At 41.2% G+C, this 26,729-nt stretch overlaps 1 protein-coding gene across 3 annotated transcripts in view; it reads right to left on the bottom strand.

Annotated features, from left to right (window-relative positions):
* Positions 1-26,729, bottom strand: part of LOC139443413 (hypoxia-inducible factor 1-alpha-like) — a 92,752-nt gene that overhangs the window by 32,884 nt on the left and 33,139 nt on the right. For all 3 annotated transcript variants that reach the window (XM_071224402.1, XM_071224404.1, XM_071224403.1), the window contains exon 2: positions 2,310-2,509. In XM_071224402.1, the coding sequence (XP_071080503.1) occupies positions 2,310-2,509 (200 nt within the window). The remainder of the gene's footprint in view (positions 1-2,309; positions 2,510-26,729) is intronic.

Below are 26,729 nucleotides of genomic sequence, written 5' to 3'. Positions count from 1 at the left end.
CCTGCCCGACTGTCTTGTTGGGATTAAAAATTATTCCAACCACTGCTCAAGTGGTTTATTACTGGGGAAAATGTCATTCTGCACCTATACTACACATCTAGAGACCAAAAGATGCTTTTTCTACTCAATCCCTATCCAGCCAATAGGATTGAGTGAACATCCCTTCAATTTCAACCACCTTCTAATGTTCATGTTATTTTGTGACCTGTGAAGATCCGGTTAGAATAGATCTTCAGCAGCCAATGCTTGCCATAAAAGGCGACTATACTTGTCATAACAGGTGACTAACAGGATCGGGTGGTCAGGCTCACTGACTTGGTTGATGCATGTCATTGATCCCAATTGAGTGGATCGATGCTCACGATGTCAATCACTGGACTGTCTGGTCCAGACTCGATAATTTACAGACCGCCGTCATATAGCTGGAATAACAACAAAGCATTGTTATTTTGTTCTGAGAGCTAAAACTAAACTACAGCATCATCACAGTCCCATGACAGCATCAGGTGTATCTGGCCATGTTGCTGTTGCCACGAGCTGATTTCCACATAACCCCTCTCCATAAACCTCCCCTAACAAGGCACAGTCCTTATTTACTGCCTCTCAACATCAGCATATATCTCACAAAAGTTTAGGAAAGTGATAGGAAGCCTTCACGTAATTGCTGTCCTTATCTGCAGACATCAGCATTACAGATACAGATGAGAGCCGGCAAGCACATAGCTTCATCAGCGGCTGGTGTATAGGGCTGCTCAGTTAAACAACAAATGGGTCCCAGTGGCAGAAAACTGGAACAGGTTGGAGTGCTTGCAGTTCAACATGGTTGCGATAAGCTAAATGAGCAGTGCTCCACTTGTGGTTAAGGATGGAGGCTGTTTCCTGTGTTTGAAGGGTTTCTCTGTGAGTGCAGAAACTGGAATAGGTTGACGCTCTGGCGATTCATCGGAGGGCATATTTTCTATAAAACAATCACACCCATCATCCCTGTCTCAGATCTTACCAGCAGTACTTTTCTCCTTCTCAGATCTAGCAGCCAATACTCTTCTCCTTCTCAGATCTAGCAGCCAATACTCTTCTCCTTCTCAGATCTAGCAGCCAATACCCATCCCCTTCTCAGATCTAGCAGTCAATACTCATCCCCTTCTCAAATCTAGCAGCCAATACTCTTCCCCTTCTCAGATCAAGCAGCCAATACTCTTCCCCTTTTCAGATCAAGCAGCCAATACATTTCCCCTTTTCAGATCAAGCAGCCAATACCCATCCCCTTCTCAGATCTAGCAGCCAATCCTTTTTCCCATCTCAGATCTAGCAGCCAAAACTCTTCACCCTCTCAGATCTAGCATCCAATACCCATCCCCTTCTCAGATCTAGCAGCCTATACCCATCCCCTTTTCAGATCTAGCAGTCAATACTCTTCCCCTTTTCAGATCTAGCAGCCAATACCCATCCCCTTCTCAGATCTAGCAGTCAATACTCTTCCCCTTTTCAGATCTAGCAGCCAATACCCATCCCCTTCTCAGATCTAGCAGCCAATACTCTTCCCCTTTTCAGATCAAGCAGCCAATACCCATCCCCTTCTCAGATCTAGCAGTCAATACTCTTCTCCTTCTCAGATCTAGCAATCAATACTCTTCCCCTTCTCAGATCTAGCAGCCAATACCCATCCCCTTCTCAGATATAGCAGTCAATACTCTTCCCCTTCTCAGATCTAACAATCAATACTCTTCCCCATCTCAGATCTAGCAGCCAATACCCATCCCCTTCTCAGATCTAGCAGTCAATACTCTTCTCCTTCTCAGATCTAGCAGCCAATACCCATCCCCTTCTCTGATCTAGCAGCCAATACTCTTCCTCTTCTCAGATGTAGCAGCCAATACCCATCCCCTTCTCAGATCTAGCAGTCAATACTCTTCTCCTTCTCAGATCTAGCAATCAATACTCTTCCCCTTCTCAGATCTAGCAGCCAATACCCATCCCCTTCTCAGATCTAGCAGTCAATACTCTTCTCCTTCTCAGATCTAGCAGTCAATACTCATCCCCTTCTCAGATCTAGCAGCCAATACTCTTCCCCTTTTCAGATCAAGCAGCCAATACCCATCCCCTTCTCAGATCTAGCAGCCAATACTCTTTCCCATCTCAGATCTAGCAGCCAATACTCTTCCCCCTCTCAGATCTAGCATCTAATATTCATTCAGCACCAAGCTGAAATTAAGATTAATACTTGAGCATTCCTTTATACAGTATTGCTTTTTTACCCAACCTTAACCAAACACTTAATTGCATCGACTACATGATAGTCTGGAGCTTACCGTGCCACTTTTTCTCCTCTCTGATCTTGCAGATCTTCAGGAAGCTGATGGTGAGCCTCATGATGGAGGCCTTGTCAAGTTGGGTGCTCACACTGCTCGGCAGCGGCAGATTTTGGGCCAACTCGTAAAACACCTCTGTCTCCTTGCTGCGACGACATCTGGCCGCATCTCGGGACTTCTCCTTTCTCTTATCACTGTTCCTGCAAAATGAACACACCTTATTATAGGCCTTCACCAACTGTATGATGCTTTGTATGATGCAAATCAATGAAGATATCTTATCCCACTGACTGAGAACACCAATAGTTCAGCTATATCGATGTGACCGGTGTATTATCAAGTCTGAACGAGGCACACCGGTGACTGAAAACACAATCATCAATCCCACCATCCTGGTATGGTCAATCAGTCAAGTCACAGAGCTAAAACCACTTTGATTATCTCTTGCAACAAAAATCCTTAAGCTTCATAACTCCAATGAGTCACCTGACCATGACCCTTCCATACCTAATTCGCTATTCGTGGTGTAGAGATGCATCCCTTACACACGCTAGAAACTTATTATCATGGATTCGAATCCCAGTTCACGCAGATTATATTTCTAGGCTTGTCAGCACCATGCATACCCGTGGGTTTCTCCAAAGTGGTAAAAGTCTGAGACCTGCATCACCTAGAGCTTTCCTTCCACATTAAGCTGACACGCTGCGATGTAACTGGAATAAACAGTGATACACCCAATTCTCTCTCTCACTCACTCACTCACTCTCTCACTCACTACTCACACCTTGCCCAGCAGTTTGCACACAGGATGAGGTCTATCTGACTTTCTACATCAAGTCCATTGGGAAATTGAAACCAAAGAGCTGTAAGGATTCACCACAGGATGATTCATGTATCTGTGCATAACTATACTACAGTATATGTGAAGTATCTGTACAACACATGTATATAACCTGGGCATGTCATAATACAGTCGTGCCTCGTTAATACGGACACTTGTGTAATTTCACAATTCGTCTGTATAATCGAATTTCTGTATAACTGAATCAAGCTTCTTACTAAAAGAGTTACTTCCCTTCAATTATGCAACTCATGACAGATGACAGAGCAAACAGATACATCCTCTCAATCTTTATTCAAGACATACACTGTTACACATTTAAAAAAATCTGTCATGGAAGTTTGAACTTTACCACATTTTGAGGTTAGAATTTTAAACAACAATTCCAAATTGTCCAGATCGCCTGTAATATGTAATCAAGGTCTCTATACAAGCACAAGCTTCCTTGTGAGTGACTGTAGTGGGTTGGAGGGGCTGCTCGTCTTGGTCATCGTCTGAATCTTGCTCCGGCTGTGTTACGGCTTGCAAAATGTCAATATCACTGAGGGACTTGCCGGTCGTCGAGCTTTTCCTATCACAAATGGCTTAACTTTCACAGAAGGTTTCCAAACTTGCTGACGGGTGTTTTTCAAATTTCCCTTTTTTTGCGTGCTGTAACTTTGGTTGCTTACGTTTCGCTGGTTGACAGGCCATACTCAGTTTGAAGTCACAACTTTGACCTTTGACCTCCACAGACTCCATATTTATCGAATGGGATTACATGTACAATAAACAAGCTCGTCTCAAACGTAACTCAGTGTCACTTGGTTAATTGACTTCTCACGAATCAAAGGATTACCACCAGCGGAAGGATTACCACCAGCGTAAGTGTATTGTCCGGGTAAGTGAGACAATTTTGTGTGCATTTCAGTGTATGAAAATAACCATCCGGTTCCGGAAACTGAATTTCTGTATTTATATAGTAATTATTTCGTTTTGAATGAAAATTGTCTGGGAACCGAGGTTTTCAGATATCTGAGGTCCGTATAAGCAGGCTATGACTGTAATAACCTAATGATGAAAATACATTGTTCAGGGCTCGATTTAGCTTTATAAAACATGCACAAGTGCAACCTAATATTATAAAAGCAGCCTAATATTTATGTCAACAAGCAACAAGTGCATGTAAAAAAAATTCGTTTTGTTTGTTTGTTTGTTTGTTTGTTGTTAAATGCTGCACTCAACAATATTCAAGCTATATGACAGCGGTCTGTAAATAATCAAGTCTGGACCAGTTAATCTAATGATTCACATCATGACCATTGATCCATGCAATTGAGATACGATGACATCCATCAACCAAGTCCGTAAGAGAGCCAGACCACCTGATCCCGTATTAAACCTATTAAAAGACTAATTTAGTGTCTGACTAACCCTTACTTGTCCACACACTCAATTTACCACACTACATCACCAATACCTGTGTTATGTGTAATTTGTCATGCTTTCTGATGTCATCAAACTGTGGGTACTTCAAGATCATGTGCACTTGTTCCTATAACGTTTTACAGCAAGGCGTCATAACTTACATGACACTGGCAGCAGACCAGCCTATGTTTCAACTTTGATAACTGTATGAGACCAGCGTGCAACCTGGTCTTGTTTGGTGCAACTTAGCTCAAATGTGTCAAAAAGGCAGCTTTTAGAGGTTTTCAGGAATCAATTTTCTTATATCTAAACATCAGCAATTTTGCAATGAGATATAGATAACGACTGTAAACACATATGGTAAACATTCACCTTAGTTCACAGGCTTCCTCATAGTTACAGTTTCTCCTGAAATTGTCCAAAATGAATTTTTTTCACTGACCCTTAAATCTTGCAAGTGAAAGAAAAAAGGCTCGCTTAACCAGCCATGTGTGTTGAAACACTTACCGTATTCGACGTAATAAGCGCCCCGCTCTAATAAGCGACCACGGCGATATTTGCTAATATATTGGCTCGTGAACAATCCGAATTAGCACCCCTTTCGATTGATCAATGTACACAATACTTATTTATTCGCGCTCGTGTGTTATATTCACCCTTAATTATGGGCAATTAAGTTCTGGAAAAATCTCGTATAGAAATATTTCAGGCTCTCAGCATAAACCACGAAATTTATCTTTAAACTCATTTTTTTCGACAAAATAATATTCTAATAAGAGCCCCCTATTTCTAATTTTGAGAGCGCCCTGCGCGCTTATTACGTCGAATACGGTATTTATCTGGCCCTCCCCAACCGAAACTGTGTCATCAGTTGCCCTATATCATTTACATGTCAAACGTTGACTATTTGCTCTTTTGGTCAGAGCATGGTTGAAATTTGTATAAAACATAAAACCTGGATAAGACATTCAATAAATTCATAAACATAATGTACAGAAGAAAACAACCACTATCCCATAGATGTTACGAAGATAAACGAAGAATGCCAATCAAATTTAACCAGAACAAATAAATTACACGTGGCATTTGATTGGCTAACCCAGGCATTTTTATGTATTAATGTGCCAAAATTCCTTATTAAAATTGAGCCAATTTCTGCCAGAATCGGCTGATACTCTGAAATTAGACACTTAAGACACTCATGTACCCACTCTTAATCAAAACACACACTTTTCAATGAGGCTAAGCCATAAGCCACTGACCTCATTAGGGATGAATGATCGAAATCTAAATGTGAGTCAGTAACTAGTCTAAAGGTCTCCCTGTCTGCGAACCTAGATAAGCCAGCATCAGGCGATACATCTTCCTCCCCCTTATCCAACAAGGCGCCACCATGGTCTGTCGTAAGTCAACTGATTGTTCAGCCCCTTAGCCCGATTAACACTCTGCATATTCAAATGCATCAATATGCACTCTCTATATAGGTTCAAACCAAGGTGCTATTACTGAGCTATAACTATATTTTCTCACAGTGTCTCATTATCATCCTCTCAGCATACCATCTAACTGTAAATGTACAATGTGTTCATTTGCTTCCGTATCCGGCCCACAGTGGGTGTATACATGGTATACGTACAATAAAATGTATCTTATCTTATCTCAGTCCAGCCAATGAGGCCAAACATATGGCCAAAGCAAGTGCACATGACGAACCAATATACAAGATACACAAACCATGTGGGGTGAGCAAGTACTTGTCAGTTGTCAGCTTAATAGGAGAGAAGCTCCCACTGATAACATTGATGCTGTATTTATACTACCACATTCAGGCATCACAAGGACAGGCATAAACTATGCAGGATATATAAATAAATAATGTAAACTGAAAAAAAATCATCATGCAAGTTTGTATTTTTATTCCGCCGACAGAATGTAAAAACCTAATAACCTAAAATAAATTTTGGTAGTCCCACCAAAAATTCTGTTGTAAGCATTGTTTGTTTGCATGTTTATTAACCCCGTACTCAGCAATATTCCAGCAATATGACATCGGTCTGTAAATGATCGAGTCTGGACCAGATAATCCAGTGATTGGCATCATGAGCAGCGATCCATGCAATTGGGGAACGATGACAGGCATGAACCAAGTCAGCGAGCCTGACCACCCGTTGCCAGCAGTCGCCTTTTACAGCAAAAATGGGTTGGGTTCTAACCTGGATCTTCATGGGTCCTGTTGTAAGCATTTATTTTTACGCATGTGTTTATTTTAATAACATTCCATGAGGTATGACCTAGTTTGTTGTGGTGCCCGGTCTTGGAACCCCGAACCCAGTTTTGGGACTGTTCTGCCTCGAGGGACTGCTGAAAGTGCTGAGCCTAAATATGATGGACTGCATTTATGAAGTTGGTTGATAATTATTTTTCAGCATAAATCCCTCCAAGGTCCAATCACTTCTGCCATCGATGCTGAAGTGCCTGGATCGTACTGGTGAAGAATGGCTTTCTTCTGGCGGTGTAAAAAGTCCTAAACAGCAGAAATGATGCCATCATCATTTGCGTAATGTTTGCCAGACAGTTCTTTCTTCAGTTTCGGGAAGAGGTGGAAATCTGAGGATGCCAAATCTGGTGAATCCAGAGGATGTTCAAAGAGTTCAAAGCCATTGTTATGCATTGCAGCCAAGACAAAAACAGACTTGTGCACAGGTGCATTGTCCTGGTGGAACAAAACAGCCTCAGAGAATTGTCCATGACATGTACCCTGGATATTTAATGCAGTTTCCTATGCAGAATAGCATATTATTGGCCATATATGAGCTGACCTTTTGGCAGGTGGTCCGCCAGTAGGATTCCTACTGAATCCCAGAAAGCTGAAACCATCACCTTGCCATCTGCCTGCTTGAAACACACTATGCCTTCTTCTTCAGAGGCGTGGTCAGATGTTTCCACTGCTTTGACTGTTAGTCAACTGGTAGTGAGGAACCAAAGACTCAATCACCATGAAATCAGCGGGGTCTGCTTTAAAACAGGGAAAATTCTCACAAGAGAGAATAAAATTTGTGCATTTCAAGTCAGAAGCCTTTGAACCCAGCGTGCCGACACCATTGTCATGCCCAGTTCATTCCTCAGAATGTTCTCAACTGTCTCATGAAATATGCCTACTGTATGGCTACGCAACCATAATTATACCATATACTTTATATACCTTATTTACCCAATCAACAGTTTACGCAGTTGAAGGTCTCCCTGATCTTGATCATCTTTGAGTGAGTGAGTGAGTGAGTATGGTTTTACGCCGCTTTTAGCAATATTCCAGCAATACTCCAGCAACATCACGGCGGGGGGAACACCAGAAATGGGCTTCACACATTGTACCCATTTTGGGAATCGAACCCGGGTCTTCTGCGTGACAAGCGAACGCTTTAACCACTAGGCTACCCGACCGCCCCGGGATCATCTTTGAGGCCCTCTCTTCCCCTCTTGAACTCCACTGTGATTCCCTGTGCAGAGTTGCGTCCCTGGGGCACACCAGAAACCTATGATTGTGGTTACGAATCCCCGTTCACCCCGATTATATTTCTAGGTTTGTCAGCACCATACCTGTGCTCGTGGGTTTCACCGAATTGGTAAAGGTCTGAGACCTGCATCACTTCGGGCTTTCCTCCCACATTAATCTGAAATGCTATCAAGGTTCATACAGGTGACACAACTCTGCACAGTCAACTGCAGAGCCTCAGACAACTGAACAGAATTTTGACAACCTGAAGTACGCAATAATTGATAACTTCCAAGATATGACTTGATTATTCGTACAATGATGACACAACACAATACACCTATGACCCCCTTTAGAAAAGAGAAGGGGTCATAAAGACCCAGGAGTATGGAGGCTTAGGCAGGCAAAGTCAGCTCGGGGTCGGCAAATCCTACTTCGGGGGTTGGGGGTTTAGAAAGCCATATTATCAATAACCTTTAATCTGTGCCCGCAAAGAAATTTATTTGTCAAGTGAATGTGTTCATGAAACTTATAGTCACATCAGCAATATTTCAGCCATACTGTGACAAAAACAATCATAAATTGCTCACTGGACAGACAGGGTAAACTTACGTGTTTCGAGTAAAACAATTGTGTTGAAGTTCCTATTCACTTGTCCTGCTTGTATCAATATAAAACATCGCTGTCAACAACATGTTACATGGTTGCTGGGACCCGTGAAGATTCCGGGGTAGAATAGGTCTTCAGCAACCCATGCTTGCCGTAAAAGGTGACTATGCTCGTCGTAAAAGGCGACTAACGGGATCGGGTGGTCAGACTCGCTGACTTCGGTTGATGCATGTCATCAATCCCAATTGTGTGGATCGATGCTCATGATATCAATCACTGGATTGTCTGGCCCAGACTCGATTATTTACAGACCGCTTGTCATATAGCTGGAATATTGCTGAGTGCGGTGTTAAACAACAAAGCAACCACCCAACATGGTTGCTGAGGCCAAGCCCTGCACTGAGCAATACATGGAATCAGGTTGTAATTTTAGTTTCCACATTAAGTACTCAGGTCTATTCAGTCAGGCTTAATATTGTCAACAATATGTGCATGATAAGACTTTACACTGACACTGACAGTCGCTTGCGAGGACTTTCAGGTATATACAGGTGAATTTATGGTCCCAATCATTACATCCATATATACCACTCATCATTGCAGGTATCCATTCACATATCACTTGCCCATCCATCTGTCCATCCATCCACCCATCCATCCATCCATCCATCCATCCATCCACCCATCCACCCATCCATCCATCCACCCACCCATCCATCCACCCGTCCATCTGCCGTCCATCCATCCACTCACCTACCCATCTGTCCATCTATCTGCCCATCCATCTGTCCACCCACCCATCCATCCATCCATCCACCCACCCATCCATCCATCCACCCGTCCATCTGCCGTCCATCCATCCACTCACCTACCCATCTGTCCATCTATCTGCCCATCCATCCACCCACCTATCTGCCCATCCACTCACCCAACCATCTGTCCATCTATCTGTCCATCCATCCACTCACCCACCCATCTGTCCACCTATCTGCCCATCCATCCACCCACCCATCTGTCCATCCATCTGTCCATCCATCCACTCACCCATCTGTCCATCTATCTGCCCATCCATCCACTCACCCACCCATCTGTCCACCTATCTGCCCATCCACTCACCCAACCATCTGTCCATCTATCTGCCCATCCATCCACTCACCCACCCATCTGTCCATCTATCTGCCCATCCACTCACCCAACCATCTGTCCATCTATCTGCCCATCCATCCACTCACCCATCCATCTGTCCATCTATCTGCCCATCCATCCACCCACCTATCTGCCCATCCATCCACCCACCCATCTGTCCATCCATCCACTCACCCACCCATCTGTCCATCTATCTGTCCATCCATCCACCCACCTATCTGCCCATCCATCCACCCACCTATCTGCCCATACATCCACTCACCCATCTGTCCATCTATCTGCCCATCCACTCACCCAACCATCTGTCCATCTATCTGCCCATCCATCCACCCACCTATCTGCCCATCCATCCACCCACCCATCTGTCCATCTATCTGCCCATCCACTCACCCAACCATCTGTCCATCTATCTGCCCATCCATCCACCCACCCATCTGTCCATCTATCTGCCCATCCACTCACCCAACCATCTGTCCATCTATCTGCCCATCCATCCACCCACCCATCTGTCCATCTATCTGCCCATCCACCCACCTATCTGTCCATCCATCCACCCACCTATCTGCCCATCCATCCACTCACCCACCCATCTGTCCATCTATCTGCCCATCCACTCACCCAACCATCTGTCCATCCATCTGTCCATCCATCCACTCACCCACCCATCTGTCCATCTATCTGCCCATCCCTCTACACATCCATCTGTCCATCTATCTGCCCATCCATCCACCCACCTATCTGCCCATCCATCTGTCCATCCATCCACCCACCCATCTGCCATCCATCCAACCATCCATCCATCCACCCACCCATCTTTCCATCCATCTGCCCATCTATCTGACCATCCCTCTGTCCATCCATCCATCCATCCATCTACACATATTTATAACAAGTCATAGAGCAAAACCAAACCTTAGCAAGGCTAGGAATGGTAAAAGCAGGGACCAACATGTCAGGTTTTTACACAACCTAATTACTAGAATGTTTTTCAAAAGCTTCACCAATGTATTTCTGGCTGAGAAGCCTACAAGTGTCAGTAGTGCACTCCTTAAGCCCAGACTGGTCACATCCTATATGTGAGTGTTGTGAAAGACACAAAACATTGTTTTTGTTGACGTCTGTATACCAGAGGGCTGACATTCGTATCACGAACATAGGGTAACGAATACGAATTTTAATTCATGAATACACTAACAAGTCAGCTGTTGATGTATTATTTGTTATATTCAGTGAAACAAAAGCAACACCAATTATTTGACATGGTTTGTTCATTATTAACATATTATACATTAATATACTTCCCTTATCCAGGTGCTAGTATCTGCTCAAATGACAATGACCAGTGAGCACATTATTGTCAAATTGTGTTGTCTTTCAAGAAATCTATGCATATAATATGTTCTTATGGATATTTTTAGATAACATGACTGCATATTCATGAATATTCGATTCTATAGGTCACAAATAACAAATTCAATTCATGAATGGATACGGTTCGATTCACCAAATACGCGAGTGAATTGTAACAGCCCTAGAATATACACATCAGAGCAAATGGTGACCTGTTTCAGCTCACCTTCAACTTGCTGGTATTAGTGGTAAAATCAGTATGAGCAGTTTCAGTAATGAGTGAGTGAGTGAGTGAGTGAGTTGGGTTTAACTCCGCTTTTAACAGTATTCCAGTTATATCACGGCGTGTCAGCTTAATGTGGGAGGAAAGCCCGAACTGATGCAGGTCTCAGACGTTCACCACTTCGGTGAAACCAACGAGCACAGGTATGGTGCTGACAAACCTAGAAACATAATCGGGGCCAACCGGGATTCAAACCCACAATCATAGGTTTCTGGCGTGCCCAAGGGACGCAACTCTGCACAGCGAATCGCGGCACCTGTGTCAGTAATGAAATGGATGACATAGAATATAGACACAGAGTCACCTGACTGCTGAGGCCTAAGCCCTGCATGGGCAACACTGGGAATCAGTTTGAGATTTTAGTTTCCATATTAAGTACTCAGTTCTATTCAGTCAGGCTTAATGATCCATTTCACAGAGTTCAAATGGTCAATAGAAATTTGCAAATATTGAGATAAAGTATCTGTGGACATGATAATTGACCATTTGAATTGTATTTCTTGTTCTGCTGGACGTTGTTTTATATGCAGAGATCAAGATTACCCTGTGTATTGTTTTGTAAACTAAGCTGGAAACAACAATCACCTGTTCACACGTTTTCTCCAAATCTCCCAGTGATTTGGTTAAAAGTTACCCAATAATATAATTTTAAAGAACTTTGATGTATTGTATCTTAAACTATTATTTTATGAGGAGTAACATCTTCCAATATTGTGTTATTTTAATCACAACATATAAATATTTTCATTTTCTATGATATATCGAGAACTTAATGCACATGTTGCAGACAGCTTCCATTTAGAACAATGCAGAACAATGACCATTTATTATCTCAAAAAAGTTAAAAGAAAACGTGCTCGTTAATCATGTTAACATTCTTCTTGAGGTGAGGTGAAATTGGGTTTAACGTCGCGTCCAAGATTATTGCACTTATATAGCGACGTGCATGCACATGTGTGTGTGTGGCTGTTTGTACTAGTCCGGACTGATGCCGATTTATTGTGCTAGCTCACTGAGATACCATGCCGCAGTTTAACATGAATACCCCACTCAGACACAGTATACTGACTCCGAGCCGACCAGTCCTTGTTTTAGCCCCTTAATGCCGAGCGCCAGACAGGGTAGCAACAAGTACCACCTTTTAACGTCTTTTGGTATGACGGGTATTCTTCTTGAAGGCATATTTGGAAACAAATCACCTACTGAGAGGCAAAACATATTGCTGTCTTTGAAATGAAAGTTAAAAGTCAAAATGCTCACTAGTCCAAAGGCAAAAGCATCCATGTTGAACTCAATTAATGGTTAACTCAGCTTGAAACAAACTTCTTCGGACTGTACTTTCCCATATAAAGCAGAGCCTGGTATCTTGCTGTGAAGGTTCATGCTTAGCCTGTCTCACAGACCCTGATACAAATATATCCAATACAGCTCATGCAAGTCTATAAGGCCAGGCTTTTTTTATTTTTAGGATTATGGAGTTTTCAGCCCAAAGTCCAGGGTTGGAGGAGGGAGAAAAAAAAAAGAAGCCAGATGCATTTTTTAATGCAGAATACCTCTGGCATACTTTATTGAACAAAAACCCTTGTAACAAACAAAATTCTACCACTTACAACACGGACAATTGTCAAGGGAGGCTCGTCACTTTCGGCTTCGAGATCGACAAAGACCACTGACCAAAAATAAGGGAAATAATCATTTGAATGTGGCTATCGTTGAGGCGTACATTTACAATAAAGTGCCATTGCATCTGAGTGTAACATCTACCGTATTTGATGTAATAAGCGCCCAGGGTGCTCTCAAAATTAGAAATAGGGGGCTCTTATTAGAATATTATTTTGGTGAAAAAGACAGAGTTGAAAGATAAATTTTGTGGTTTATGCTGACAGCCTCAAATGTTTATATACGAGAGATACATTGTTCCAGAAACTGCGTGCGCCTATAGGGGAACTCGCAATCATCAATGGAACTGAGCTAAGCACACTTAAAAATGCCTCAGAGACAGTATCTCAATGAACAGACAAAATGGCGAATTATGGCCACAAATTTTGGGAAAGGTCGAGGTAGGGCCGTCAAAATCAATTACAAATCAAAAAGTGTAATTTCTCGACTTTTTCAAATGGGTTCGGTTGAAAGAGACCTGAGCCTTGAGCCCTGTTCCCCAAAGCGATCTCAGTGCTACGTTGATCATAGGCCTATGATGAAGTATGGGAGTTACGACCAACTTAGCAGTAAGATCGCCTTGTGGAACAGGTTCCTGGACGTGACAGGCTAGTCTGTCTTACAGACCCTAATTCACATATGTCAAATACAGCCCATGCAAGTCTATAATGTTTGGCAAGTCTAAATTTCTTAAGCAGCAGTATCTGAAAATAAAGAGAGTCTCTAGGCTCCTTTTTATGACATTTCTATTAAGATACTTCATTTTTCTGTACGATATGTTCATTTCAGAGACTAGATGTCAGTCTTGTGGCAGACCTAAAAACAACAACACCTAGACAAGATCATCTCATTACCTTAACTGCACAATGCAATAGATTAAAAATAGCGCTTTTCAGGTGTATTTTTTTACGTTTCAATACGTCAAGAGTATGTAAACAAACAAAAAATGTCAACATCAGAGAATAACCAGTCTTGAATATCTGCCAAAACAGATTCCACTGAGCGTAAAGGGCAAAATTGAAAACTATATGAATGATTCACTGACGACCCTGGGTGTTTGTAAGGAGTTTACCAAGCGTGAACCACGTTTTCCTCATGTGAACTGTCCTAGTAATTTGGCAGTAAACTGTCTAGGGCTGGGACGGGTAACTCAGGTGCTCGGGTACCCACAGGACTACCCCGATCTGTGGTTAGTCACATGATATATTGTTTATTGACAAAAAATATCTAAAAATGGTTACACTGCAACTAGTACAAGTCACTATTGTTCGCATTTCTTTCTGACTATGCACCCATTCCTTCTGACCTTTAAAGGTTTGAATAAAATACAATCAACTTCTGTGTATGCATGACCAGATCGTTTTATACGTGTGTCTGAATACATTTTACCAAGGCTACAGTCAAACTATTCCCAATCGGACATTTTACACACAAGTCTTGAGACATATAGCGGGTATCCAGGTAGGGTCGGGTAATAGTGTGGTGGGTACCCGGGTAGTAAATTTGATTGGTTGGTTTGTTGTTTAACGACGCAGCCAGCAGTATTCCAGCTATATGACAGTGGTCTGTAAATAATCCAGTCTGGACAAGACAATCCACTGATTGACATCATGGGCATCGATCCACGCAATTGGGATCAATGACATGCATCAACCAAGTCAGCAAGCCTGACCACCTGATCCCGTTAGTTGCCTTTTACGACAAACAGTTATCTTTTACGGCAAGCATGGGATGCTGAAGACCTACCTATTCTACCCCGGAATTAGGACTCGTCCCAGCCCTAAAACTGTCACACAACAAATGTCAGAAGTAAGCAACAAAATTAAACAAAATGGAGCCATGTAAAAAAAACAATTCAATGTAATTGTCTGAAATACAAAACATATATCTCTGTAAGGATTTGACAGCACTGAAGTGGCTGTTGCCATTGTGTACGAAAGAAAGGCACCCATTTGAAACCAGAATAGAACAGGAAACTAGTACAGTGACAGCCTAAACAAGTTGGTGACAGCCTAAACAAGTTGGTGACGTAGTGTTCTGGCCTATCGCCTCTCTGTGTCACTATGAAACTTAATACCTTATACATCCTCCCACCCCTCCCCAAACCCCTGAAGCCCCATCCCACAAATCATTCCTCTTCCTTTTGGTTAACCAAGTGGTTAATTTTTACCCCTGAAGATTCCGGGGTAGAATAGGTCTTCAGCAAACCATGCTTGCCGTAAAAGGTGACTATGCTGGATCAGGTGGTCAGGCTCGCTGACTTGGTTGAAGCATGTCATCGATCCCAATTGCGTGGATCGATGCTCATGATATCAATCACTGGATTGTCTGGTTCAGACTCGATTCTTTACAGACTGACATCATATAGCTGGAATATTGCTGAGTGTGGGGTTTAACAACAAACAAACAAAATTGGTTAAATTTAAATCTGCATTGTCAGTACAGGAAAAAATAAACTGTTTCCTCCAATCCTTGCAGGGGTTCCTCATGTACAATTTATCATAATTCAAATATTATTTCACAGAAATTTGGAAGACTCCAAAACTGAATAGGAATTATGAATAAACATTTAGTGTTTAATAAAAAGCTCATATTCATGTTTATTGTGTATTTCAATACAATTCAGGGTTTAAGTGTATCTTTTACATTTCCTTGGTCACATGTTAATGTAAATTCCCAGAGTTGTACTGACCTAATCATGGATAAGACAGTCCTATAGTCTCTTCACTCCAGTCATAACTGTTATTCAATAGCCCAAATGAAGCAAGACTAGATTTTCCACAGATTAACATGATAAAGACAACCAGATGAGTTGATAGCAAGCACAGCTCCAAGGAGAGCGCCAATATATGTGCCTGTAATTTAAACCTTTATATTACGGTTGTAGGATCTTATAGACTGTTCTACCAATAATGACTGTTGATCCCAATGGAAATGTTATTTGTCTTGCTTCTTTTCCTTCCCTCGACCAGGAGACAGTGCTGAGGAGTGGCACTGGAGAAACACTGATAAATGTGCAACAGGGAACACAGGAACGAGGGAACAAATCATGATGAACTCAGGGATCTTGTTTTAGACCCTCAAATATTATCGAGTATTATCCTGCTGAGTTCATATGGACTCCACTGGTCAGCCTGACATCCTCTTTCTCTATATAGGTCAAGTCAGTGCACAGCTGGCACTTCTCAAGTTCATCTTCCTGTCACAACCACAATCTTCTGTGGACTCTGATGACTGACTTTCTTTCCTGTGATGTCTTTTTAACACTATTCTCCATCAAATGTTCCAACAAGGAGGGTCCTGATGGGGGTGTGTGTGTGTGTGTGGGGGGGGGGGGGGGGGGGGGGGGGGGGTGTACTATAAGCAGTAAGCAGTAAAATTTAAGGTACTTTTTCATTAAGCAGTAATTTTTCTTCTTTTTCCATAAAATCGTCACGAAAATTCCTACATCGGCCATGGCGGGACATGGGACTTTTAATTCTGCTTTCGTTTCATCCTGACAATTCATATTTCTAATACCGGGTAAAATCTCATATCGCTAAACATTCTAGACTGGTCCCCTGCGTCAGTTGCGCAGCCTGCTTTCTGTGGCGAAGCATTTGGCTTGAAGACAGACTGTTTTTAACCATTTTAATCATTTTTACGATAAGCAGTTAATTATTTAATTACGTTAAGCAGTTATTTTTTGATATTTTACGTTGAGCATTTACGATAAAAAAAGATGAATTTTATGTTTACGATATTGTTTGAAGTGTGTTTTACATTAAGCATTTAAACCCATCAGGATCCTCAACAAGCATTCCTACTCCTAAGCAGGTTGAAGAGTCACCTCGGCTTCAGATAATATTCTAATTCCCAAAATAGGTGCCAAGAAAAACATTTTGAGAATTTAATAGGATTTAAAAGAATCAAAGTTTTTTTAGGATATATTTAATCATATAATTAGTTACGATGGTTACCTAAGCTCGACAAATGTTAATATAGCAACACAAGGCTCTGTAGCTCTCCTGCATTACCGAGAAAGAATTAATTTAAATGAGTGAGTGAGTGAGTTTGGTTTTTCGCCGCTTTTAGCAATATTCCAGCAATATCACGGCGGGGGACACCAGAAATGGGCTTCACACATTGTACCCATGTCGGGATTCGAACCCGGGTCTTCGGCATGACGAGCGAACGCTTTAACCACTAGGCTACCCGACCGCCCTACAGTAAGCCAAAGACAAATTGATGCAATAGATTCTTAATGACGCAGCCATGAACCTCCTTTCACACAACCACAAACCTCCAATCATTGAACCATGTTATCGAAAAAAAATGTTTAACTTCCTGCATCTTGCAATGTTGACAAAACAAATGTAAAAGATGAAAGTGACTTTGTCGTATCACGAGAGCCAACGTCAGAAACACCACCAAACTCCAAGAAGGCAAAGGTCTAACTGACGGTCACTATGGACAATCCTATGCAGGTGAAACCATCCTGCCCCATCAACACCAGGATCAGAGCACAAAACTTCAACCATCAGATCAGACAGTAAATCAGCAATCTTGAACCATACCAGCAATGGCCCCAATCACAACATCAGTTTGGGAAACATCCAAATCCTCTCCCACAACCATCAGACCCGTGAAGATTCCGGGGTAGAATAGGTCTTTAGCAACCCATGCTTGCCGTAAAAGGTGACTATGCTTGTCGTAAAAGGCGACCAACGGGATCGGGTGGTCAGGCTCCCTGACTTGGTTGATGCATGTCATCGATCCCAATTGCGTGGATCGATGCTCATGATATTAATCACTGGATTGTCTGGTGCAGACTCGATTATTTACAGACTGCCGCCATATAGCTGGAATATTGCTGAGTGCGGCGTTAAACAACAAACCAACCAACAACCATCATGAGTTCACTCAAAGAAAACTAGCAGAAGCTGCCTCAACAGCAATTAAGGCCAATTCATCCCATCTGCCAACCATGAACTCATCAAGCAATACTTTTCCCCATCATCCCACCTAATATTTAATCTGGATTAATTGGCTTCCTTTTTAATTGGCTTCCTTATCGTGTGTTCTCTTTCCATCATGGGGACGGTCGGGTAGCCTAGTGGTTAAAGCGTTAGCTTGTCACGCCGAAGACCCGGGTTCGATTCCCGACATGGGTAAAATGTGTGAAGCCCATTTCTGGTGTTCCCCGCCGTGATATTGCTGGAATATTGCTAAAAGCGGCGTAAAACCATACTCACTCACTCACTCACTCACTCTTTCCATCATGTTGTTACAATATTATCATGATTATACTTCTGTTGTTATCAGTTACCTTACTCATGTAATCCTTCTCATGTATGATAACTGTTGTTACTGTGAATCCTTCACCTACCATACATAATTCTGAATGATGTTCATTATTCAGTAGTGCTGGGACGGGTAACTCAGGTACAGTGATCGCTGGGCATTGCGCTCTTTGATAAAGCGCTATCTCGGTTACAGCGCGCGGTAACGCATGGCTCCCAAAATATATGTACATTTTCAATACTGAGATTTTTACACAGATTGTATTGTTGTTCATTTTTCATTTGCACATAATGGTTCTCACTGCATAATCAGCCATTTATCGCAGAAGGGAGTTCTAATAATCTGTTTGAAAACATCCGCGGCAAGTCCTGGAAATATGATTGTTCTACTAGTGAACTTTTCACACTATACATTCTTTGATCTTAGAACTTACTTACTTATATTAGAGATCTATCGTGCACTTTCCAACTGCAAGCGTATGTCGCACAGGAGCCCGGCCAGGCCATTTAATGTGTTTCCGAAAAGGGGAAAAGTGAGTTTGTGCAACCCAGGAGGGGGTCTTTAGGGGTTGCTTATATAGTAATTTTGAAATTTTGAGATTTGGAATGAATGCCAAGAGTGGTTGGGGGACGAACTAAGGGAGCTGTGTGTGTTGGGTGGTTGTTAGATTAGGTAGTTTTGGTTTAAATGTTTTAATCTTAGAAGCGCATGCATGCAATAAAAGAGAACCACAAGCAAGGTTCGTATTCTTAATTAGTGGGCAATCCAATATGAGGCGACACTGTCAACTCACATGGCAAACTGTATACACACAGCGTGTTGTCACAACACAGCGGTTATTCCTTTTGATTCGAATCAAGTAACCGTATCAAACCAATTAAACTGGCTTCACATACGTTACTGTATATAAAAGCGCACTGTTGTGTTGTTCATCCCCTCAACTCCGCCTCGCTTAAACGTCTCATTGTCTATAAAGCTCACCAATTATTTAGACCCCATGACAACTAGAAACCCCAGAACACGCACTCATCCACTGCACACACTACCTAACACATCGAACCGCATTACAAACCACCCTCAATCTAAACAAGGCTGTCCCTCTAGAAGCAATGCTAAACCCACAAAATAAACTAGAAAGCTTCAAGGCCTTAGGCGTATTCTTAATCAAAACGGAACTAATAAAACGCATCTAAAAACACTATAATCTACCAAATCAAAATTACATAAACACACAAACATCCACCATACCCAGCTCCCTTAGTTCTCCTCCCCAACACCATCGGCATCTATTCCAAATCTCAAAATTCCCAAATTCTATATAAGCAACCCCTAAACCCCCCTCTTGGGTTGCACAGACCACTTTTGCTCTTTCGGAAACACATTAAATGGCCTGGCCGGGCCCGTGTGCGAAATACGCATCAGTCGGAAAGCGCACGTTAAATCTCCAAAGTAAGTAAGTAAGTAAGTAGACCCCATGGTAGCGTTGTAGATAGGGACCACTGTACTCGGGGCGGGTGGGTACTGAGTAGGACCCTAGTACCCACAGGACTACCCAGACCAATGTTTAGCCATGTGAAAAATGATTATATGAGAAAATATTCACTACTATAACTAATTCTACAAGTCGCTAATGTTCACATATCTTTCTGACCATACCCGCATTCTTTCTGTCTTTTATGTTTTGATTAAAGATACAACTTCAGTCAACTTCAGTGTATGCATGACCAGATCGTTTAATACGTGTATCTATATACTTTTTGCCAGGGGTCCAGGGGGACATTTTGTAACCAACTCTTGAGACCTACAGTGGGTATCGAGGTAGGGATGAGTAATAGGTGGTCGAGTACCCAGGTAGTAAATCTGGACTTGTCCCAGCCTTATTATTTTATCATTCAGTCTTGCTCGACAACAGTATATGGACCTTTACCGAAACGCTGCTATTACAGAATGCTAAAGAAGTTGTTATCCATAAACTTTTTTGTCTACTTTGTCACCTTTCAACTTCTAAGAAATGCCTATCCAAGAAGACAAAGAAGTCATTCAAGAAGAAAACACAATTGATCTAAATATTATGTATTTTCATACTGATTTTCACAATCTTTCTCTGAAAAACAAAGTGTCACTGAGGAAGACTGACTGACTGACTGAGTTGGGTTTAACGCTGCTTTTAACAGTATTCCAGTTATATCACGGCGTGTCAGCTTAATGTGGGAGGAAAGCCTGAAGTCATGCAGGTCTAAGACGTTTACAACTTCGGTGAAACCCACGAGCACGGGTATGGTGCTGACAAACCTAGAAACATAATTGGGGCGAACCGGAATTCGAACCCACAATCATAGGTTTCTGGCGTGCCCAAGGGACGCAACTCTGCACAGCAAATCGCGGCGCCTTAGACGACTGGGCCACTCGTGCACCCACCTAGGGGGAAGACTGAAAGTTGTTCCGGCATACTTAGCTAGTTCACTCTAGTGTGACATCAATTTTGTATTTCAGAAAATCATAGTATTTTATCACTAAATAAAAAATAAAAAATAAAAAATCCAATAAGAAACCGCAGTTTTAGCTGCATTCTTATAGCCCCTGTTTTCAACAGTTTATCACTGATTTTGTTATTGATATGCTGAAATATGTTTGACTAATAGGTGTTATACGGGATCGGGTGGTCAGGCTCCCTGACTGGGTTGATGCATGTCATCAATCCCAAATGCGTGGATCGATGCTCATGATGTCAATCACTGAATTGTCTGGTCCAGACTCGATTATTTTACAGACCGACATCATATAGCTGTAATATTGCTGAGTGCGGCGTTAAACAACAAACAAACATAACATATTGATAAAATGGTAACTCTGTCGCCCAATACAATGAATATTCAAGTGCGTAATTTCTAGGTGCATCTGAGACCACCTTCATGGATAAGTGGATAGGACGTCTTCCTGGAAATTGGAAGGTCGGGGGGATTCGATCCCCAGCCATGTCATACCAAAAGACATTAAAAGGTGGTACTTGTTGTTACCCTACCTGGTTCTCGACATTGAGGGGCTAAAACAAGGACTGGTCAGGTTGGAGTCAGTATACTGTGTCTGAGATGAGTATCTATGTTAAACTCAGTAGTGCCTCAGTGGGCAAGAACTATCAACACTGGCATTAGTGCAGACTAGTACACTGCTACAAGCAGCCACACATACATGCAGGCACATCGCTATTCAAGTGCAATAATCTTTGAACGTGACGTTAAACCCCATTTCACTTCACTTCACCTCACCTCTTTGGTGCCTCTCATGATCATAAGTACTATATTTGCAGTAATACTGCTCGATCTCTCCCTAACAAACTTAACTTCTTGTGTGGGGCTTACTGTGTATACAATACCAGTAATCTGTTTAAACAAACAAACAAAATCATTAGTTTCTAAGTGTTATATCAAGTACAGCATATCAATCAGTATGTAAGTAACAGCGTCCCTGTCAAATCATAGGCTAAATGCCAAAAAGCTGTCAGCTGTTTGTGTATTACATATATTTCAAGCTTAAATAAAAAACAAATCATCACTCATCTTACTGGATTTATTTATCGTTTATCCTGTTTTTTACCATTTTAATCTGATTTGTTAATAAGTAAAACATATATTCACGTTAATTACATATGTGCTGAGTGATCTACACAGGCACAGACACTGTTTAGGTATAAGGAGGACTGAGATACCATACCAACGAGATTCAAGTTAAGCTCACATTAACAAAAAAACCCATTATGCTTGGATCTGATCAGTGACACAACGATCCTATAAATGTAATTATCTTACTTTGCAAATTCGTAATTTTTAAATATAAATATTCAAAAAAGGTACCGAACTTCCAGTTTCTTAAAAAAGAGATTTACAAATATTACATGCTTACAACATGATCAAAATACACAGCTCTCATTAGTAATAATATCGATAAATTCTACAAATTTTGATCATCTTGTCATCTTTTGTTTCCTACACAATAATTCTGTTTACTGCCTATGTGTTACATTGTATAGCCCATGTGTAAAAATGCAACAGAAATAAAAAGTTATAAAAAAGAAATTTTGAATGTAGGCTTATGCAGCTTTCATTTTCTAGTGAACGAAAGCAAGATATATTTTACCTAACTTAAATAAAACGTAAACAAACCCACCTGTGTGTTAGATTTTAATTATGTAACTTTCTGAGACAAACTGACCTACAGTCAAGTCTCGTTAATCCGACACTCGGCTTTATCCGACACAAATGATGGGAACCGATTGATTCAGTGCTATTTAGTCCCGTTAATCCGACATTCTCGCACTCCGACTCCGTCAAAACTAATTTGCAACGAATTACCGAAATCACTCATTAATCAGTCTCGTTAATCCGACACAGTGGTCAGCGTACTCCGTGGTCATCTGCCCGCGAGTACACAGCCCTGTGTTTTGACACGCACTGGCTGCAGAGATTAACTAAGACAGTAGCACTTGCATTTACACGAGGAAACGTGTGTCATTGATGTGATAAATTCAATGAGTAATGTCTCTATTGTTATGTATAAACGGAAAAAAAATGAAAATTTTTTCACTGTCATTAATTATAAATTAAGGAATGAATGAATAAACAACATAACAATATAAATATTTCGTTTTAAATGATTTTATTACAAGGTACACACGGTTATTATCTATCGTGAAGACGTCCGATTTTCGATCACAAATCACTTAATTTCGTTAATCCGACATACTTGTTAATCCGACACAATCATGTGCAACCAACGATGTCGGATTAACGAGACTTGACTGTATGTAGATCGTGAAGACAATAACACTGGCGTACATTAAAATGTCTTGGACAACTATTCAACTTGCTACAAAATGAATCCAATTCCGAGTACCGTATTCGACGAAATTAGCGCCCAGGGCGCTCTCAAAATTGGCAATAGGGGGCTCTTATTAGAATATAATTTTGGTGAAAGAGTCGAAAGATCGTAAATTTTATGGTTTCTGCTGACAGCCTGAAATGATACAAAAGAAAAGTCTGTGCATATTATACACGACAGATATATTTTTCCAGAATTTAATTGCCCGTAATTAAGGGTGCATATACCACACAAGTGCATATTATACACGAATAAATATGTCTTGTGTACATTGATCAATTGGAAGGGGTGCTAATTGGGATTTTCACTAGCCAATATATTGGAAAATATCACCTTGGGCGCTTTTAAGAGCGGGGCGCTTATTACGTCGAATACGGTAATTTATCTACTTTGGCCAAATACTTGCACTATGTTTTTGTAACAAGAGAAAATGTTTTTTATCAATTGAAATCTATTTGCAGCCGTCTTATGAGAATTGATATTGATATAAGCTTGTATGTGATTGGATAACTGACAGAACAATCATCCAAAATAATTACAGAGGAGAAGAACTACTATCAAGGCTATTCTTTATACACACCAGCTCTAACTTGTTTGACTAAATTAATGCGACGTCTTTCTTTCATTCTATACAGTGTTTTGAAATGAACAAAGTATGTGAATTAGAGTTACTTCCCCTTACTTTTTGTTGGTTTGTTTGTTGTTTAACGCCACACTCAGCAATATTCCAGCTATATGAAAACGGTCTTGGCCAGATGATCCAGTGGTTGACATTATGAACATCAATCCACGCAATTGGGATACGATGGCATGCATCAAGCAAGTCAGGAGCCCGACCATCCGATCCAGTTAGTCACCTCTTTGAGCATACTCAAGTTGTCAATAACAAACTTTAGTTTTGCTCAAACCAAAGACCAAGCCCTGAGTACTCGAGTACTTGTGGGAGCTCTAATACACATGTAAACATGTTCCTACCACCCATTCATTCTTCATGTGAATCACATCCATCAACAGTCCATGTACGCAGATGCCTTGATCCGATTGCATAAAAAAATACATAATACTTCCCACTCACAATATTGAAAAAAACTGGATAATTGATTTATTGTGGCCTCAAGGGTTGGATCAGCTCTTATCTCGGCTACAAGATTGGCTATCAAAACATTATTATGGCTACAGAGAAGTACATACACAATACAAACACCATTCAAACAGGATGACTTCTCAGGGAATGCATCACCACATCTCTTCCATACAAACATACATTTATAAAACTGTACTGGCACTGTCAGCTCTAATGATCCTTGGGTGTGAATCATTATGCCAGTTCCTGGATAGCTGGGGATGGTGGACCCTCTAGAGTAAATCAGTGTCACTTCCCGATAACAGATATAGGTCAACATGGTCAAGGCTGCTCACAGGCTTCCTTGGGTTCTTTAAGAGAGTTAAATATCAAACATCTGGCTTGACAGAAGACAAACTTAGCATACCCTTTGTGAACTTAGCTGTTTCGCATTCCTTCATCATTGGTGCCGAACTTAGCGTCTATATGAAACATCTGATGTGGATCGTGGTGGGTATTTGCGTCCTGTATATATTTCATATCAAAACTGCATCTAACACCTATATCTTATTTTGGCCTTTCAGCGTTGGAAAAGGTGTCACTCCAACTGTGTCTTAAAACTGGTGCACAATTGCAAGAGCGATATATAAATGGTGATATAGAATAAACACCAGAGGGGGAGGATAGGTTTATGCGTTCACATTCCAGTAATATCAGGACGTGGTATATATTCCATCTTCCCGAGGCAAGGGAGTTAACTGACTATGAAAGTCCAGTTTCCACCCTTGCCGAACTAGGCTGGAATTCCTGGGCTCGACCGTTGCGCCACCAGTGGTTATTACGAGTTATGTTCCTTCTAAGCCTCTCCTATGTACCAATCAGATTCCACCTCTCGTATCACTTGCATTTGTTTCAAACAAAATGGTGGCGCCCAGTCAAAACGATCTGATTGATAATCAAGATCTATATTGTGATAAAACGGGTCTTACATCATGTACATAGCGAAGTGCATCAAATCACGTGAGCACCTTGATTAAAAACATGAAAAGACTTGGAAAATATCTGTTGACAACGAGGTGGCTGTGCACATGCTTTGCAAATCCTGCAATTGACAGAAATCTGCACAACATTTTACAAACCGGATTTCGATTTCGGTGCGCGATTTTGATTGGACTATGCATAGACTCGTTAGCCCAGCCAAAATGTAACTCCATAATACCAGCCTAGTTCGGCAAGGGTGGAAACTGGACTTTTATAGTCAGTTAACTCACTTGCCTCGGGAAGATGTATATATTCAGACAGACAGTTTATTCAGTATGCAAGGCCACATGGGCCATAACAAAGTTCAATTTTAACAGATACATAAAAATCAACGTGATCCTGAACCTGGCATCACCTGAGTCGAAATGCATGTTTCAAATACATTGCTAAAGATTTGATACTTCTTCATTGGTCGAATTCAACAAATTGATCATTAATTGATTGTCTTTGTGTGTAATATCTAAATTAGGTAGAAACTTTAATCTCAACGTTTTATATTTTTCACATAAAAAAGAACATGAAACTTGTCTTCAGTCTCCTGGTATGTACAATAAAATTCATCCTATTGTATCGTAGCACTGAAACAACTAGGATACCCCATTGCCCCATTAAACAAGAATTAAACTACTTATAATGCCTCTACTAAACATTTCGCTTTTACTTAACTTCTGAAAATTACTACCATGTAGACATGGCAACAGCTATGTAAGTGCTTGTCGTTCTAATTGCCACTTGTCAATTGATAGCTCATTTAAAAGCTCCTCCATGTAAGCCTTAGTGTCAAGAATGCTATCGTTTCCTTCTGGTTGCAGGGAAGAAAATACAGTTTGTACATGTTATAACATCAGTCAAGATGACATTATGAAAACTAGTCAAACCCTGTTGTCTCAAACTCCTGGGGACCATAGAGTTTGACTTATCCAGGGTTCAACACGACCTTATTGCTGTCAGACTTGGCCATCAGACAACAGCAAGCAACAAAACAAATACACTATGTTCATACACAATGTTCATATCAATAGATGATTAAAGAAAAATTAAGAAACTCTTTAAAACTTTTGAGCTGGACCTATCAGCACTGATCAGGGTAAGCTGTAAGTTATTTCTACCTCTTGGGACGATGTACAGATCGAGTGTACAGACTACGTACAACTGGGAATTTCACACATCAAGTCCAACACACCAAAGTTAAAATGGGAGAAACATAGCAAGACTTTGCCCGACCAGACTGGGGATTCTACACACGTGTTCGAGACAACAACAGGGCTTGACTAGATGTACATCACACAAATGTTCAGCCTATTTTTTGTCTAGTACATGCAATGACAAAATGGAATTCACACTTGTCATGCTGGTACTTCGAAGCCATG

This window comes from Haliotis cracherodii, unplaced genomic scaffold (genome assembly GCF_022045235.1).
Source record: "Haliotis cracherodii isolate W230 unplaced genomic scaffold, xgHalCrac1.p SCAF_5, whole genome shotgun sequence".
NCBI classification, from domain to species: domain Eukaryota; kingdom Metazoa; phylum Mollusca; class Gastropoda; order Lepetellida; family Haliotidae; genus Haliotis; species Haliotis cracherodii.
This window is presented reverse-complemented; position numbering and strand designations above follow the sequence as displayed.